A 19,428-nucleotide genomic window follows, 5' to 3' on the forward strand; every position below is an offset into this window, starting at 1 on the left:
CCCATGATGCCCCGCGCGGCGAACCCGATGCCTGCGTGCCCCCGCGGCGCGCGGTGGCCGCCGGGAGCTGCAGTCCCGCGGTGACGCGCGGGGCCGTGTCCCGGAGGCGGGCGGGGCCGTAGGGGGGGGCGTTACCGGGGAGGCGGGGGCGGCTCCGGCAGCTCCGAGGCCTTGTCGGCGGCGGGGGGAGCGCGGCCGCTCGCCATGTCCTGCCACAGCTGCGCCGCCCGCCTGCTCGGCTCCACGCTGCCCTCCGCCCGCAGAGGTAACCGCCGCCCCACCCACCCACCCACCCGGCCGCGCCGGGCCCGCCCGGCCCCGCGGCCCTGAGGGGCAGCCCCGGCCCCGCCGCTGCCCTCACCGCGCCCTGGCGGCCCCGCGGCGCGCTCGGTGTCCCACCCGCTGATCGCTCGCTGGGGCGAACGCCCGCCCTGGGCGGTGTGAAGCTCCCGGGGGGGTTGCCCTGGCGTTTTTGGGAGAGTTCGTGTCGGCAGGAGGGATGCTCGGCAGCTGTCGGGGTTAGAGTGCGTTACCCCGCCGTGCGAGTTAAGGAGTTTAATTAGCTTAAAATCGCTTAATTAGCTTGATTGGTTAAAAGCCTACCTTTTCTGCAGCCTGAGCTTTGGATGTTTCTCCTAAAGGCTTGGTTTCGATGAGCAGAAAGTTGTTGTTTGTTTCTGACTTTGTAGAAGAGAGGCTGTGCAAACCACTCGCTGGAAGCTGAAGTGGTGGGAGGGTGTTGCTTTTTTACTGGTTTTGTCCTTTTCCTGGTGTTCTTGTGGGTACTGAGAGTTGACAAACCATGTGGTGCTTTGGTGAAAGGCAGACACCCCTTCTCCCCCCAAAAAACTGTGCTGGAAATCTCTCTGTGGCCATATTTGCGTCAATATTTTGAATTATTGGACCCTTGGCAATATCCTGGGTGAGTCAGAGATGATTTATTGCCTTTGAGAGGTGGGTTAACTCGTTGTAGCTGACTTTACATCTCAAGACTTCACCTGTGCTGGGAGGTTTAAAACAGTACTTTCAACCCCAGCCTGTCCTTATGTAAACCCACCAAAAAAAACACCTTTAAAGCAAGTAATGTTCTGGTTTTGCTTCAGAATTATATTTTTTTAAATTTGCTCTTTTTTTGGGTCAGAACTAAGATTTAAGAGGGTTATGCAAAAGAACAGATGAGACTAAAACACAGATGCAGAGTAATACAATTATTTATGTATCAGCTTTCCGTGGAAGTTGTCTAAGAATAAGTAAGTTTTATTTTGGTGCATTTCTTGTGAAAAATTATGTCTTCTGCCAGGTGCTTTATTTGCTGTTGCTGGTTGGTACAAACTTGAGAGTACTCAGAGTGTGTGGGATAGATGAGGCTTCATTCTTGTCACAGTCTCCCCCTGGCTTTCTTGAGCAATAGATTCTCCCAAGATATCTGAAAGCTGGCCCAAAAGTCAGTATTTATTTCATCAACTATCAGTTAAAGGTTAATAAGCGTCAAGGAGCTTCCCATCACTTCTTAAGGCACTAATCCGAACACGTTGGATTGATTCCAACTGTGGGGACACATCCCTTAAATTTACTGCTCCAAAAAACCACCTGAGCCACTGCCAGGTGTGTGAGTGAACGTTGGCAGCTGTTACACATCGGAATGTTTACCAGCATCTGGATCATTCAGTGGAAGCTGCCAGGCTGGGATGTTGATTTCTGCTGAAAATCTGCCTCTGGGCTTATTTATGCAAGAAAGGAGTTGTGATGATTTTCCTTCTGCTTCATTCTGTAATTACACAATGATATTTTGTCAAAAAATAACCCCACCACTCAACCCTCACAGTAAGCACAGGGACAGGGCTTTTCAGCCACAAGCTGATGTAGCAGTAATATGATTTTTTTTCCTCCTGGCTCAGCCTTCCCAGCTCAGCACTCGATGCTGGGCATGGCTTCACAGTTCATCCCATGCAGCTCTCAGTGCATTTTCTGTCTCACAGGAGCTCTCTGAATTAAAATCAGGGCTCTTTAAGCTGTTTGAGCTTCTGTGTTGGTGCTTCAGCCTTTCTCCCCAGCCCAGATCTCCCCGCGTTGCAGGAAGGTTGGGTGACTTCAGGTTCTGTTCAGGGAGAGGTGAGGCAGTGGTTGGTTCATTTTAAGGGATCTTTTCTCAGTTTCTAAACCAACTCTCACTAAAGGAACCATCTATGAGGGATAAACCTCCAGGACAGAACAGCTCTTGCATTGTAAACACTCTCCAAAGCTTATTCTCTACTGACAAGTGCACTTGGCACAGGGAGCCTTCGGAGTTCTCTGCAGACTCAGTTGAAAGACACAGCTGCCTGTGGGAGAGAGCCAATATTTTTAAGTTTCTGTGATGTTTTCATGGTTCACCCTGTGTAATCTGGAACGTGTTGCAGTGGCACTCAGCAGGGGGAATTCGGAAGGGGAAGCACATCGATCGTTGTTCCTCCCTCACGTTTACAGTAATGCTATCAGGCATCTTTCAAAGACTCATTTTTAGTCACGTTAAAAATAGCTGCAAGTCCTCCTCAGGTTCAGGAATCTTAAGCAGCATCTAAGTTAATAAACCAGCTTCGAATCTCATTTTGTTTTGGTTGTGACTGTTCAGAGGCCTGTGAGAGTTTTTCTGGTAACTTTATGTTTGTCTTCTTAATTTTCCTCTTACAGTACGTGAATTTTCTTCCAGCTAAGTTTTCATCTCTTTGTTGTCATTGTTACCTCTTTCAGAGCAAATTAACCGTCCTCTTCTTGCTGTTCTTTTTATTATTTTTTTTTTTTAAGAAGAGTTTTGGACTTTTCTCTAGGATTCTCTCATCTCTGTGACAGCAAAAGCACGTAGGATCAGCAGGTCTGTGCTTATCGTTGTTGCTGTACAGCTCTACTGTCAGCAAGGCACAGAGTCCTTATCAAAGCCAGAGAGCAAGTGAAAATTTGCCTCTTTAAATGAGAGGGACTGAGATATGGATCCCAGGCCGCTGTTGGTGTTGAAATCACAAGCACAACATATGTTGGTTCACGTCACAGCCATGAAATGCAATCCCGCCCGTGTTGCAAGAGGAGGAAGAGGCTGTTCGGTTTCTCAGTGAGGTTTGGTTTGTTGGGTTTTTTTTTTTCGTGTTGGCAATAAGGTATTTCAGCAAAGTTAAGATTACTCTGGATTTACCTGTGCCAAGTAGGGCACGGCCTCTCAGTTTTCCTCGGGAACAGTTTGTTGCTAAGCGGTGCCTCGGATTCCTGGAAACGAGTTTTTAGGAGAGTTCCCAAGCGAGAGCCAAATCCAGACGTGCAGTCACTGAGGCTGAGACGCCCTTTTGGCAATTTCTGCATAATAAAGAGACGCTTCAGAGGTCTCTGTCTGAGTTCAGGCGTTGAATTATTTCACAATAAATGCTGTGAGTTGATTGTGTGTTTATCATTCTGAGGATCTGTTTCATAACTGGGATGTTCCCTATTTCATGCCACAACGGGACTCTCCATTGTCTGACGTTAGAGGACCTGGAATTACTTTTGGGTCATTTTTGGACAATCCAGGCAGCTTTAAATGAGATGAACATTAGGGTGGTGAAGAGAATTTATTTTGGATGATCGAAATGTGAGTGTCATGTTACCAAAACCTTTGAGCTGCATTTAATGTGAGTACATTCTGGGATTGGGTGGCTTTGGGATTAGAACTGGAGGGTTTTTAATGTTTAATTTCCGTGGGTTTTTTTCCAGGTATTACGTGTGGTCGTACGCGCATCCCTGTTTTAGGAAAACTTGGGGCTTTTGAAACTTGTTCCCTGAAACGAATTCCTCTTAGGAACTTCTCAGAAACACCAGCATACTTTGCTTCGAAGGATGGTGCGAGCAAAGATGGTTCTGGAGATGGAAACAAGGTAATCTCCACTAATTGAATTTTTCAATAGTTTATATAAAATGTTCCTTACATTCTCTTTTAATTGATTTTTTTATTTAGAATTATCATGAAATTTTTGCCAGCTCTTGACATTTCTAGTCCTTCAAATTGCTGCAGCTGGCAGTGAAGAAGAAATTAATTGTATTGTGAATTTTTTAGCAGAAAAACCTTATAAACGTCCCAAAATGCTTTTCCCAGTTTTATAAATCTTTTTTGCCCAGCGTAAAGAGACACTCGAAAACTTTATAGGATGTCATAAATCCACAACAGGTTTCAGGATCTCAGGAAAGAGTAGCCATCAGAATTATTCTCCTTCAAAAACCTGCTACTCCCAAGTAGGCTTTTTAAAGTAAGTCCATTTTAAAATGTTTGTGTTTTTTTAGCACTGATTTGGGAGCTGTGTTAAGCAAGACAAGTCTGTGAGCACATGAGCTCTATTCTATTCTAATTCTATTCAATTAGTCAATTGTAGTCTATTTTCATCCTGGTTGCTCTCTATAATTATAGTTAATAAACAGCTACTTCAGATAAATGATTACCTGAGAATAAAACTCCTCTTCAGTCAGCAAATAACATTTGGAGAATTCCCAGGCAGTAACTTTGCCTCAGTGTGGTGTGTTGTGGTACCTGAGGAATGTCCAGATGGCACAGGTGTGTTCTGAAGGTTCCCATTAAAAAAATAAAGAAAGAAGATTAAAAAAAAATTAATAGTATTTTTCTCTTGCAAAGGATTGTGAGGAGAAATGAATAGGCAAGCAAGGTTTAAACAATGGGGAACTGCCTTAGAAAAGGAAGAGAGATCTTTGCTGTTTCCTAAAATATATAATAAGTTTTAAGAATCAAAGTATGAAGGCATAGAACAGATAGAGATTTTAAGAAATTGTAACCTTGAACACCACTAAACAGGGTAACATGCAGAAAGACAAGGAGGATTCTGCCTTAGAAGTAAAAAATACAGTATTTCCAAGCACTTTGAGATGCTTGTTTTAGCACAGGTGTAGCATAGCTATGCCTGTCAAGGGTGTGAGAAGAGCTGTGGCTTCAGAAACCCTTAGGATCAACACAGTTGAGATAATAGAATGACTCTCTAAATAAGATTTGTTTTCTTCTCTGGCATTAAAACACTGAAATACACTATTAAAACGTTCATGGCACAGTTTACCTTGTAATTGTTCTAGTACCAGTCAAGCAGTTCTGATGTAGGTGTGGGATACCTTTTCCATGGGCATCCAAACCTGGCAGATGTGTACACACTTCAAAGTGTTTATGTCATGTTCCTCTGAGCTTTCAAAGCCTTTAAACCATCCTGACAACCAACAGTTATTTCGTCATTCAGCAAGTGCAATATTCAGATTATTTCATTCCATCAGCACCGTGCGAAATGCCTGCTGTACCAGTTTTGGGGCTAAAATTGCCTGGAAATCTCTTTCAGAAATCTGTTGGAGAGGGGGGGAGTAAAAAGTCAAGCTCTGGAAACTCTGGGAAAGGAGGGAACCAGCTGCGCTGCCCGAAATGTGGTGACTTGTGCACGCACGTGGAGACCTTTGTGTGTAAGTCGAAGTTTTATCCTACCTAATTTCTATGATGTCAGAAATCTTGTTGTGCTTAGTCTGGCCCTGTTGGTGTAATCATTTGCTGTCTCTGTGGGTACATTTGTGTTATTCCCATGATGTGTGGGAATATGGTGGTGGAATTCAGATTGTAACTGTGAATGGGCAGTTTTAAAATAGTTTGCTGCATTTTGTGCATAAACAATACCATTTTAACCCCTGGTACTTGTTTCTGTCTATTGTATAAATATACACTTGCATGTGTGTACATTTGTAATGTCTGTCCTTTCTTTCCTAAATAATAAAACTTTAATCCTGCATGTGCTATAACCAAAGTGCTTATCCAGCAGAGGAATTAGTGTCTGACAGATGGCTTACCAGCACAGTCTTCTGTGGCAAATAAAACATTCCAAACAGAAGTCCAACTAGAAAATCCAAAATACCTCTTCTCCAGCAGCAATAGCTACTCTTTTTTTGGAAGTGTAATCTAAATTAATGCCAGTTATGCTTTAGGTTCTATCAGGCTTGAAGAACACTCCATTTCAGCACTGCTGAGACCAGCTCAGAAAACAGTTGTCAGAAAGCAAACACCCATTGTTAGCTGGTGGGGCTCAAGGAGGAAGTACCAAGTCATAATCAGACTTGTGCACTAAGAAGCTTAAGGCAAGGTCAGCACAAACGTGTTCAGCAGTTGTTCATGTCACAGCTGGTGAAAACAATGAGGGGATGTGCTGTTATTTGCTGCTACTCATTTAAAATACTACTTAAAACGATCAAAAGTCCTGAATCCCAAGGCAATTCTGTAATAACAGCGATGTATTTATTTACGTTAAAGGATCAGGCCTCAGCTACTTTTTTTCTTTTTTTTCCTCCAGAACCAAGGTTGTTTTTCTAGTTTGTTTGAAACTATAGGCAACAATGTGCTCTGCAAAGTCTGGCCCCAGTCCAGATGGAACTAGAAATACAATCCTGTCTGCTGTTCAATATGCTGGTCTCTCCCTGGACTAGGTGTGGTTGGAAACAGTGGAAGGATTTTTAACTCATTTACCTTCTTATGATTCATGAGTAGGCAGAGTCGTTTTGAGTCTCTCTCACTTCACTGGTGTGTTGCCCTTGGTGCTGGAGTTTGTGCCTTTATCTGGAAATACCACTCAGGCATTGCCCTGGAAGGATCACTGTGTATCCCTGGAAAGCAGAGATGTGGGTTATTCTATTACCAGTGTTGCTGGGAATATTTAAGCATGCTTAAAACTTTCTTAGGAAGAGGATTTATTCATACTAACAGTGTGGGAGAAAATGATACATGTACAATCTAAGCTAAGTTGTAAGTTCTAATTATCTTAAAAATTATTTGAAAAAAAAATTAAACAGGAACTAATAAGAGAAAAAAATCTGTCCTGTTCTGCCCAAAATGAATGGGTTGCAGGATGTACTAAACCTACTGTAACTTGATTTTTTTGGGTAAGCTTCTGATGTTGCTTAGTCAGGAAAAAATGATGAATTTGCTCAGTTCTGGTTTGAATTACCAACCTGCAGAGGCTTAAGTAAATATCTAAAGCCAAAGGAAAACATGCAATTAGCATTTGTTTCAGTTTAAGTATTGGATTTCCAGTCACTTTGAGAGAAGTAAGGAGACAAAATATTGAATAAAAGCCACATTCATTAGTAAATTAATTGCCATTGAGTGGCAGTGTGACAGGCTGGTTGTCCAGTGGAGTTTGTTTTTGATGGGGCTTCACTTTGTATCTGCAAATCTTGCCCAAGGATTTGCTTGGCAATGGTTTTCCAGTAATAACAATGAAGGGAAAATGTGATGCAAACAACAAAATCATTTTGCCATGACCTCCTTTCTCAGCAGTCCCTGTATTGTTTTGGGCTGTGAAAGTCTGTAAGGAGTTTGTGATCAGTGAAATAAGACGTGAGCTCAGATGTTGAGTGAAATCCAATAGCAGAAAAGCTGATTGGCATAAGAAGCTTTATTCAGATGCTGCTTTTACTGTCTCCACCTGATGCCATCGGGACTCCATCCTCCAAAGCAAGACTTCCCTGCTGCTGTCCATCAGTAGGCAATTAAGTTCCCCTGCTTTCATCTTCCTGATGATTTTTTTTATCTTACAGCAGTTTGATAGTGGCTCATTGTCTCAGCCCTACCAGTGTGTTTAAGATTAATCCTCCAATTGTTTTGGTTTGCTGTGCTGTACAAACCCAGCCTTTCTCTTCAGCAAGGTCAGCTCACACAGACTTTGGAAGTCCTCTGCAAATGCAGCTTCTGGGGTAACATTGCTGATTTGAAAACAACACTTGATTTGCATTTTGGCACATTGTGTATATTTCCAGACATCTTAATGACTAGGAGGTAATTTTGTGTGAAGGTTCTTTGCTGTGCTTTTAAGTGTTTGGTAAAAGAACATATGAAAACTTGCCAGTATTTAAGATTAGCAAAGTTGCCTGCAATTTTGGATGCTCAGATTTAGGGAGATAACATTGCTTAAACTTGGTGTCCTTGCATCTCAGAGCCCATTTCTCAATTTTTTTTTTTCTCTTAAAGCAACATATTGATGCTTTTCCCCCAGGCTGCTGTGTAGGTGATAGAAACTGCTCAGTCTCGTGTGTTTGATAACAGAATCTCCTCCCCAAGGCACCCCACACATCAGTTTCTCTACTGACCTGGTCTTGCTGAAAATTAGGAAGTTTATAATAACCTTCCATTGTGCTGCTTGAAACAATTGATAAGTGTACTCAGTTTTTTTTAGTGATGATGTTTTAAAGATGTACAGCGGTGCTGTGATAGCCTGCTCTTTGTCTTCTATCTTTTCAACAATTCCTGTGGATCTGTAAAGGGAGCAACTGCTCTTCTGGCTCTTCCACCCTGAATAAAGCATCAGGAATATCAGAGGTGTTTTGGGTGAGCACTGAGAGAAAGGTTGGGTTGTTTGTTTGTTTGTTTCCCCTACAGTATTGTTGCTAAATAATAGTTACGTCAGAGGGGTGGCTGCACGCAAGTGGTTCTCCATCCAGGTAGATAAATCACTTGGAAGGTTGCCAGGAGAACTTTCAGGCTGTTAACACAAATTTTCTTTGGACTAGAGTTGATTAAAGCTGTGATGGTTTTACAGTGTTAGGTGCTTCATTCTTAAAATAATCCACTGTCCCTGCTTATCCAGGTATAAGATGGGATTAATAGTAAGAAAAACCCCACCCACTCCTCTTTTGCTGATGCCAGCTCAGTGGAGGCAACAACAAGTTATAAATAAGCAGCTTGTTTATTGCTAGAGGGTGTTATTACAATCAGCTGGTGCTACAGTGTTCAGGCCATTTCCTAAAAGCCTTTTATGACTTCAGAAGTTTGGACATCGAAGTTTTTCACGTGGTTGTTTTGCTACATTTACTTTGCTTTTAATTGACTGCATTTACAAATGTATTTACTTTAAACCAGTCCCATTGCACGTGATTTGCATTTAATAGCAGAGTAGTATGGTTAGAAAGGATCTAATCTGAATTACAAATACATTATTCTTTTCTGCTGCCTATTTTTATTACTTTCCAAAGTAAAAGAGAAGCAGTGCAGGTTCTAGTTTTCAGGCTTTTGAAACCACTCCTTGCAGGTAACATGATTTCTTGAGACCCAGCTCACCAAGTCAGCAGTAGAAGGGTTTAGCTTTTGGAATTTGAAAGAAATTTGTTCTGCTGTTGACAGTAAAAATAAATAAGCAGAAGATCTTCCAAAACATCCAGGTCCTGAGGGTCTGTTGCATACCACAGCTGCCTCTGGGTTAGAAACAATTCCTGTATAAAACCCTCACTAATTTTGCCTCTCTTGAGGTGCAGAGTTTCCTATCAAGTATAGTGCTGTTGGAGAGGTATCAAACAGATTTTGGCTTTTTAATCCCTTGTTGGGTTGCTGTCTGTGTTGTGGCTTTTGGTGGCAAACTGTAATCCCTCTGTGTCAAATTTCATAGGCCAGTAATTGCTTTTAAATCTTCTAAGGTGAAGGAAGGGGGGGGAAGTGTGTGAACACAGAGTGGCTGTGCTGTCTTACAGGTGCTTGTCCTGTGTGATGAACAGGCAGTTCGGTGAATGCTGTCAGAGCAGTTCCTCTCACCGCTTTGTTTCACTTTTTCTGCAGCTTCCACCCGTTTTGTGAAGTGTGAGAAGTGTCACCACTTTTTTGTTGTACTGTCAGAGGCAGACACAAAAAAGAGCATCATCAAAGAGCCCGAGTCAGCAGCAGAAGCTGTGAAATTGGCATTCCAGCAGAAGCCACCACCCCCACCGAAAAAGGTACCTTCTTCATTCCTTCTTAATTCTTGTCCCCTTGTTTTCCAGGGTGAAATGCTTCACTTAACCTGCATCAGGTGTGTAAAGGGCTGCTGTGCCACAGCAACAAACAATAAAGGTGATTAGCTCAAGGTTAACCCTGTGAGAGCTGTGTGACCCAGCAGAGCACTGATAGAGGGAACAAGGAGATCCAATAAAAGTATTTGGGCTTGTTTCCCTCTACCTCTGTCTTGTGGTTGAAGCCTAGTACCTTCATTTTCTCCTGGGACCCTGAGGGTAACCTCATCCCTCACCAACCAGAGTATCTTTGATTTTCTGCTACAGCCTCATGTTCTGCACCCTTATTTTAGCAGGCAGAACCTTTTATTTGGCCTGCTTTGGGGTGAGAGCTGTGGCTGCTTAGCTTGTGGCCATGACCCATCTGAAGTCCTTTGGTTTCCCTCTCCTGATTAGTGAAGGAGTTTTTTCTGTTTCTCAGCTCCTGGTGGACCATCATGGTCTCTGAAGCTCCTTGATAGGCTTCTTTTAAGAAATGAAGTATTTTTGAAATTTCTGTTCCTCTTGGATGAAAACGACTGTGTTTACATATGAGTAGGGCAGAACTGACAGACACAATGTGATTGTGTAAGAGCAACGTTTTTAAAGTAAACTTGTCAACAGGAATATATTTTGGTATTTTAGATACTGGGTTTCTGTTTCTCAGTTCTGTAATGGTTGGTTTAGATCAAAGTCCCTCTTTGGCACAATATACTACTTTTTTTCTTTTCTCTGCAAGGTGATTTACAAGTGTTGCTAAGACTGAGTTATTTTTCAGATTTACAACTACCTCGACAAATACGTTGTTGGTCAGTGTTTTGCCAAGAAGGTGCTTTCAGTTGCTGTGTATAATCATTACAAGAGGATCTACAATAATATCCCAGCTAACCTGAGGCAGCAAGCAGAAGTTGAAAAGCAGACCTCTTTAACTCCAAGAGGTTTGTATATGATGTTTGCTATTTTTCTAGTCAAAATTTATCATTTAAGGACCCTAACTAAGTAAGTCTGAGAAAGGTTTTACCTTGACACCAGATATTCTGGAAGTGAAATGATCGAAAAGAATTTCTATTAAATTTAATTTTCACTATGAACCTCTGTGGTGTATTTAAATGCTAATCCAGAAGGTTTATGGTGCCTGGGGTATTGCCTACTATATTAAATGTGTAGCCCTTTTCTTTGGTACATATTTTCAGGTATTCTCCTTTAAGTTTCTAAAGCGAGCCTCCTAAATTTTTCTTTCTAATCTCATTTACTGCTTAACAGTAAATCTGCTGCTTAAGCTGCAAGCAACAATGCAGGTCAGGAAGGTGATATTTTGCGTAGGTAAATTGATGAGTATTTAGGTTTCTAACCTCAGCTGCTGCTGCTGGCAGCATCCATTGGTCACCAAAGTATTGTTCCATGTCTAGCAGGTATAGATGGAGTTACTCTTGGCAGTACTTTTCCTACTGAGTAAGTGTGTAGCAATGTTGATCTAATTTATTTTTAGAAGTAGGATTAAGTTACCATCTCTGACTCAAAGTGTGCCTTGGTGGTTGGTTGTTTTTTTTAAGGTGTTTTGTTCTGTCTTGCAAAAAAAAAAAAACATGTTAGGCAAAGAGAAATCTTTATTTTTAAAATTTACATAAATAAGGCTTTTTTAAACTGAGGAGGGAATATTAGTAGCACTGTTGAGGTGATTTTAGGAGAGCAGTTGTGTACCTGGCACCAGGAAGTTGCTGACCCTCTACAGGGAGATAACATGGTGCATACCCAGAGAGACTGATAGTGAATGTTTATAACAAATAGTACTTTGAAATATGTAAATGCTTACACTCAGATGTAAATGGGAGAGTTTAAGGAAGCCTTTTCAAACAAAATTATATTATTGCATTTTTTTCCCTTCTATAGGTGGTTTTAAAGTGCAAATCTAACCAGAGGTAACAGATCATTACTGTTTTAAGAAGTAGAAAGCTTGCTGTCATTTTAAAAACATGCAAATTGGGGTGTGGGTTAATTTTGACAGCAATAAAAACTAGTTCATGTGGGGATTTCTTGCTAGAAATACACTCATAGACAGTGATGAGATGTATTCAGAAGAGGGCAAGAGGTGGAGAATTTGTAAGCCTTTATAAACTTATTTTTTTATTACTGTTTTCATCCTCTCTCTTAGAATTAGAAATCAGAAGACGGGAGGATGAATACAGATTTACAAGTAAGTGAACTCTCTCCTCGTGTCCTCCTCTGCAATACCTACTCTTGATGTTACTGTAGAATAGTCTCGTGTGACTAGTTTGAAATGCTGGGAAAAATCCAATTCTTGTACTTTTTCATCATAGAGATCAACAATTTGGGTTTATTTCTTCTCATATGTAAAAAAAAAACCCCATAAAAATTACAGTTAAAATGAGTTAATTTGTAAGGACTGAAAATGTTTGTCCTGTCTTTAAACGTAGAGGAGTATTTTTAGGTAACCCACTGTACCATTAGAAATTCTTTTCATATTTGCTTGTGCAAAAACATGATTGGAACTCATGTTTTTGTAGTAACTGTGCCACATTTCTGTTGCAGCCCTATCTGTAAACTTTTATACATAGAGAATTATAGATTTGCAGAGCACACCAAGCTGTTACTGTGCATTTAAAGTCACGACACAGCTTGTTGGTGCTCAGACAGTGCTGTGATTGTTCCCTTCAGAACTGCTGCAGATTGCTGGAATCAGTCCACACGGGAATGCTTTGGGAGCATCAATGCAGCAACAAATGAACCAGCAGATACCTCAGGAGAAACGGGGAGGAGAAGTACTAGATTCACCCAACGACGACATAAAACTTGAAAAAAGTAATATTTTGCTGCTTGGACCAACTGGATCAGGTACACAGCTGCATGGTTTTATAGGTGTCACATTTTTTTGTGGTGTTCGCTGTTAACGAGTGATTTTCCTCTTCTGTGATTATTCCAACTTGGTAGTTTAAAAACTAAACCCTGAATTTCAGACTGGTTTTGTGGCACGTTAACACACTGAGCTAAGTGGCTTTAAAAAGGAAGGAGCTGTAGTCATGTGGTTTTCTTTTTTTTCTGTTTTTAATGCCTATATTTACTGACTGAATAAAAGATGCCACTTTGACTGAGCTGGAATAAAATGCATTTATAGTTTCTCTGCTTTAACTGGCAAGCTGAGATGCTGCAGTTAGAAAGAGTTGTTTCACCTCTGGGACAGATCAGCTGCAGGGGGTTGGAAAGAGAAATTATACTGTGTGTTCATAAGAAGTGGGAGTGTTTGTGCTGAAGTTGATGGCATTTTGCAGACTGTTTGGGAGAACATTGACTAAATAATATTTTAATTCTGTTTCTTCCCAACTTCAAAGCAGGAGCAATTGGACTTTGCACTGCACCCTGAGTGTCTGCAAAGGACTACTGATTTATTTAATCTTTAAACTCTGCAAGTACACGTGTTCTGGTTTTTATATTGTGTGGCGTTTTATTTGTGACACTGTATGCATTTCAAGCTGCCTTCAATGTGCACTATTCAACTAAAATCAGAAATACAGCTTGCCAATGTGAAAACCACTGGTTGTGAAAACTATCTCCCTTGGAAAATTATCCTTATGTGAATATATGAACGTGCTGGCATTGTTCACAATGTCTGATAAACTGTGGTAAATCCTAGAGTGGTTTGGGTTGGAAGGGACCTTAAAGCCCATCTCATTCCACCCCCTGCCATGGGCAGGGACACCTTCCACTAGACCAAATTCCTCCAGCCTGGTCCTGAGCACTTCCAAGGATGGGGCAGCCACAGCTTCTCTGGGCAACCTGTGCCAGGGCCTCCCCACCCTCACAGGGAAGAATTTCTTCCTAATATCTCATCTAAACCCACCCTCTTTCAATTTAAAGCCATTCCCCCTTGCCCTATCACTACATGGCCTTGTTAAAAGTCCCTCTCCGAATACTTGGGTTTGTGTGCTCTGGAAAAAGTAAATGGCAGTTGTAACATGCAGTTTTATTTTTACCAGGTAAAACCTTGCTGGCTCAGACTCTGGCTAAATGCCTGGATGTACCCTTTGCTATCTGTGATTGTACTACCTTGACCCAGGCTGGCTACGTTGGGGAAGACATTGAATCTGTCATCGCAAAACTCCTGCAAGATGCCAACTACAACGTAGAAAAAGCCCAGCAAGGTAAATTTTTACTGTGTGTTAATTTTGCCTAAGTGCTCAAAGCTTTTAAGACTACCAGTATTTCAGTAATTTATATTCCTCTTGCGTGTATCTAAATTTTAACACTTCAAATCAGACAGACTTAAAGCTGTTTCCATCTTTTACTTTTGTCCTTGTCCATAGTTGGACAAAATGCCCATGTTGTTACAGTCTACAGTAGGGAAGTAGAACAGTCTGCTGCTGTTATTCCCTGTAAATTCTTGCTTCTCTTAAAAAGTGAGGTCTCCCTTAAATCCATTTTCTGTAACTGCAGGAATTGTCTTTCTGGATGAAGTAGATAAGATTGGCAGCGTCCCTGGTATTCATCAGTTACGGGATGTTGGAGGAGAAGGTGTTCAACAGGTAAATACTTCCCTGGAGTGATTTTTACTTCATAAGTGAACAGCCCATGGAGTGGACATATCCTGTCATTTGTCAGACAGCATGGGAATGTGTAGTCATAGTTCCTCAGTTCCTCAGTTATTCACCTTTGAAACCCTCCTCTTTCCTCTTGACTTTGTTCATTAAAGAAAATAAAAGCAATCTGAGGGTGGCTTCATTGAAATTCTTTAACTGAAAAACATCTTTGCAGCATTCAGTCAGCAAGGTGCATAATGTAGGCAAGAACAGATAACATTTCTCATTTTAACAAAAACTCTTAGAGCAGCTCATCACTACATGCAGCTCATAATGTCACAATGGGAGTCACATTAAAGAAGGATTTTTGTCCTTGAGTGGGATTCTCATGTGGAAAACCCATTTCTTTAGACACTTACTGTTACCATAAAGGCATAAGGGAGCAAAAAATGTAAATACGTCCATGAAAGTAAGCACAGCATTGTGTGCCCTCCTACATGATGCTACACAGTGGAGTTTTTTATTGCTTATTTCTTCTCTTCTTCTTAGGGCTTGTTAAAATTACTCGAAGGCACAATAGTAAATGTTCCAGAAAAGAATTCTCGTAAACTCCGTGGAGAAACGGTGCAGGTCGACACAACCAACATCCTCTTTGTAGCTTCTGGTGCTTTTAATGGGCTTGACAGAATTATCAGCAGGAGGAAAAATGAAAAAGTGAGTGAATCAGGCTGTACCTGAGCTGAAAGATCATCATCTTCATTACTGTTCACAGTACTGACCTCTAAAGATTTTGCTATATCTGTAAACACACTGAATTTGTTTGTTTGAGCAAATGGTGCTAAAAACTGTCATCACCTTAAAATACCTGCTTATGCAGTTCACTCTTTTGTATACTGCTGTCTTGGGACAGAGTTCTGGCTGCAGCTTTCTGGAAAAATGTGCACCCTCTTTCTAATTTGACTGAAATTCAAATTATTGTTCACGTTAATTCATTTGGATTTTCATGTAAATATATTTACCTGCATTGGCTTCACTTATGAAGTGTCACTGGTATTTGTAAACTGACCAGGACACATCACTAACCTTCTTTATTTTATGAAAAACTTACTCTTAGGCTCATGTGTTTGATCCTTCGCTGAGGGTCAGTGTTAAACTGTGTGCAAGGGGCTGATTTTACTGTAAGTAATTTCTTGAGCTTGAATTAATACATAATGGCATCAGTCACTGCAGATTTTTTTAGTACACGTGGAAAGTGAATTATTTACATCAAGAAAACTCGCTGTTGCAGTTCTGTAAGCAGACCATGTTTGTTTTGCAGTATCTAGGATTTGGGACACCATCTAACATGGGCAAGGGCAGAAGGGCTGCAGCAGCAGCTGATCTTGCCAACATAAGCGGGGAGTCGGATCCGCAGGAAGATATCGAGGAGAAGGATCGCCTACTGCGCCACGTGGAAGCCAGAGACCTGATAGAGTTTGGCATGATTCCTGAATTTGTGGGACGTTTGCCTGTGGTGGTTCCCCTGCACAGCCTGGATGAGAAAACCCTCGTACGGATTCTCACCGAGCCCCGGAACGCCGTGATCCCTCAGTACCAGGCTCTGTTCAGCATGGATAAGGTTGGAATCGTTATTTGATGACTCTTCAGTATTCGTGTTTATAAATACAGTGGTGTTTCCAGTAATGCTTGCACTCAACACACTGGGTTATAAATGAAATAATTAACTGAATTTACCGTTTTTCTCTGTGTAGTGTGAATTAAATGTAACTGAGGATGCATTGAAGGCTATAGCCAGACTGGCCCTGGACAGAAAAACTGGTGCCAGAGGTCTTCGATCTATAATGGTGAGTAAATTAAGGCTTACATAGAGTAAATGAAGCTCCCTGGATTTGTGTGTAATTTTCAGTCGAAACTTCATTTAGCTCCAACTCTTATATGGATCCAGTAAGTCTTTCTAAAACTGGATATTCAGACTTCTTCCAACAAGACTCACTACCTCTGAAAATCACTTGCTGACCATATTGTTATGTAGAAAAGGGTGTACAGAAACATTTTTCCCTCTATTTTCTTTGTAGGAAAAGCTGCTGCTGGAGCCCATGTTTGAAGTGCCCAATTCTGACATCGTATGTGTGGAAGTTGACAAAGATGTTGTAGAAGGCAAAAAAGAGCCAGGATACATTAGGTAAAACCATGACAGAAGTAGCAGAACAGACCAGTAATACAACTAGGAAGGTATTCTGATGGGATAACACAAATCCATGCACACAACTTAAAAAAGACCCAATGCTCTGTATATTGTACACAGCTGAATTAGTGCCCGTTGTCCTAGAGACCTTGGGTTTGTAATGTTTTAGTTTTTAAACAGATATTTAAAAATAACATATATGAAGTTACTTTAAGGGTTTTATGTGTGTATACCTGTAGAAATAAAAGTAAATTATAAGCTAACAGTCAAAATGTGAAATTTAATTGTGACTGTAGTGAAATTTCTGAAATGGAACTGTTCCCCCTGCTTTTTACCACTGAGGTTGGTTTTTGATGCAAGCTCCAGGGTAATGCAGTTTTCTGCATTACTCTTGCAGCAATGGAGAGCCACAAAGGCATGTCTATTGATTTGCTGAACTCTTGTTAAAATAATCAATTTTATATTGTAAAGATCATGTTATGGTAATGATGTGGAATGCTGAAAGCACTGGACAAATCTGGATTCAAAGGAAACAGTTTTTGTGAACAGGGGATGGAGTTGAGAGAGAACGGGTCAGGTTAAAAACAGGTTAAAAATTTAGTTCCTAAATTTCAGGACTCAAATTTAGTATTTCTGTCTTGCTTTCTGTGTTTTTTGGGTGACTTTCTCCCCTGAGGTACATGTACTCATCTGTCTGGGCTGAAGCTTGGCTCAGCACACCTGGTGTCTCAGAGGATGGTGAGAGTGGGAAGTATTACACTGATGGTTTAAGTGATTTTTGTAGAGCACCAGAAGTATTAAATGTATTGATTAAATCAAACAGCCTACTGGAAATCAGAAGGTTAACTGAATTCAGATCAGTGAGACTGTGTACTGGTGGTACTGTAAATGTGCACAGCATCATCCAGATCAAAAGATCAGAAGTTTTGCCAGAACTTCTGGAAAATGTTTTTCCCTCAATTTCCAAAGTATCTGATAATTTGTTTTAATTCCAGGGCTCCCACTAAAGATTCATCTGAGGAGGAATACGACTCTGGCGTGGAGGAGGAAGGCTGGCCCCGACAAGCAGATGCTGCAAACCATTAAACACTGTCAGAATACTCACCTGCATATAAAGCTCACTGGGTTCTTTCCTTATGATTGCCTCTGGATTCAGGCTGATCCTAAAGGATTGGATCCATCTCGGATACGATACGTGATGAGGAACTTGATCAGCTAAATCAGATCGTGTATCTTATTGCAGCATCACCTTGATTTGATGGACAGCGTGGACTGGGATGGCATAATGCTCAAATATGAATTGTATATTACACTTGTTCGATTAAAATGTATAGCAAATACAGCAGCACCTGCACTGCTCTTGGCAGAAACTAAACCAGCAGTGCCGGTGCTGCCGACACTTAGATTTTACAATAATGTTACTCTACAAATGGGAAATCGAAATTAATAATTAGTAGAGGGTGAGTAAACTATCTTAGCTCCTCGTACGGCTCACAGGGGTTTGTTCAGGTCAGTGTTAGATTCCTGCTGGTGTTTGGAACCCAGCGGGTGCTGGAGTGACTTGTTACATTGGTGGGGGAGGAAGCCCTTTTGGAAAAACTGGGACACACTTTATGACACTGCTGGGAGATCCTGCTAAAATGTGACACTGGTTTGTTACAGTCGTTTGAATATCCAATAATACCGTTCACATCTCCATTGGGAGTTAACCTTTAGTCACCTTGGATACCGGGAGAGAAGGTGAAGTCAGTAATTTTGCTAGTTCTCCAGAGGGGTCAGCGAGGTTCCTCGAGGAAGAAGCAGTAAAAACCATCTGAATTTGGACGAGAAGTCGCCATAAATTTTTAAATATTAATGTTCTAATATAGTACATTTTGTTTAACGTATTGGAACTATCATGCATCAATTTTTTGGTGCCAGCTATTTGCCCAACCTATCTTATAATGTTAAGAGATGAAAGAAGTAAATGTATAATATTTTTGCTGTAATCAGTAGTGATTGTTCACAGGATACAGTGCTTTTTAAGTTATATTCTCAAATGCTAGTATTGCATCTTGTGGGTTTGTCTTTGATTTTTAGTCTCACAGCAAAGCGATTCTCCCTCTTCTGTTCTCCACCAAAACGAATTCAATCCTTTAGGAAAGTCTTTGTAAAAACACTAAAGGACCTGTATGTTTTTGATTTGTTTCAGGAATTAAAACTGTCGCTTACAACTTTGTTTTGTCCTTCGGTGATAACGTGGACTTGAGTTTCCCTAAAATTTTCACTCACGCTATTTAAATAAAACTTTCATCCTTCTTTTCAGTCTAGTGAATGGTTTAGGACAGGAAAGGATACCGAAAATCCACTGTGACCCTGTTTTTGTCGTTAATTTTTGTCATGTAAATTTTATGTCCTGCTCGTGTTCTTCCCTAGCAGCAGTGTGACATGCAGCTGTAGCCAGCTCCAACTGGTACTTCCCTTAGGATTTCAGGGTTTTTTAGGTTAAATGACCCACTAATGGTTCAGAAAAAGCTGCATTTGGATTTGAGGGTATTTCTAGAAGCTTAACCCCCCCCCCCCCCGAAATGGGAATCTCTGGTGAAACTATCTGTAACTGCATCCTCACTTTCCTTTTTGTAGAGTGAAAAAATATAACAGCTTTTAATTCTGAATCCTTTAACTCAAATCCTTTTTTAAACAGATTAAAAAAAAAAAAAAAAAACCAAACCAAACCAACCCACGACATTTTAGGTGAAACTGTTCAACAACTTAGTTTTGAAAGTTGTTTGGAATTCTGTAACCCAAGAAAACTTGTTTTTAAGGAAAACAAAAAATGCCGTGTAACTACAGTTTGTACTTCACCTCTGGCGTTTGAATAAAAGCGAATATTCAAGCAGCGAGAGCGTTGTCATCCCTCACGCCATCCCCGGATATTCGAAATTTTAGGGGTAGTTTTTGAAGGTTAAT

At 41.0% G+C, this 19,428-nt stretch overlaps 1 protein-coding gene across 2 annotated transcripts; it reads left to right on the forward strand.

The window, feature by feature from the left end:
• The first annotated feature begins 141 nt into the window (after positions 1-141).
• CLPX (caseinolytic mitochondrial matrix peptidase chaperone subunit X) lies at positions 142-19,357 on the forward strand. 2 transcript variants are annotated; one of them, XM_050309580.1, is made up of 14 exons: positions 142-265; positions 3,718-3,878; positions 5,331-5,448; positions 9,575-9,729; positions 10,541-10,700; positions 11,915-11,956; positions 12,439-12,615; positions 13,755-13,919; positions 14,212-14,300; positions 14,844-15,008; positions 15,613-15,912; positions 16,046-16,138; positions 16,370-16,476; positions 17,475-19,357. In XM_050309580.1, the coding sequence occupies exons 1-14, from the start codon at positions 205-207 to the stop codon at positions 17,563-17,565; spliced, it is 1,884 nt and encodes a 627-aa protein (XP_050165537.1). In that variant the 5' UTR covers positions 142-204; the 3' UTR covers positions 17,566-19,357. The 2 variants fall into 2 exon arrangements, with proteins under 2 accessions (XP_050165537.1, XP_050165538.1); XM_050309581.1 differs by lacking the exon at positions 11,915-11,956.
• The last annotated feature ends 71 nt before the right edge of the window (positions 19,358-19,428 follow it).

The sequence above is a fragment of the Myiozetetes cayanensis genome, unplaced genomic scaffold (genome assembly GCF_022539395.1).
Source record: "Myiozetetes cayanensis isolate MyiCay16 unplaced genomic scaffold, myiCay2020 scf14, whole genome shotgun sequence".
Classification (NCBI taxonomy): Eukaryota; Metazoa; Chordata; class Aves; order Passeriformes; family Tyrannidae; genus Myiozetetes; species Myiozetetes cayanensis.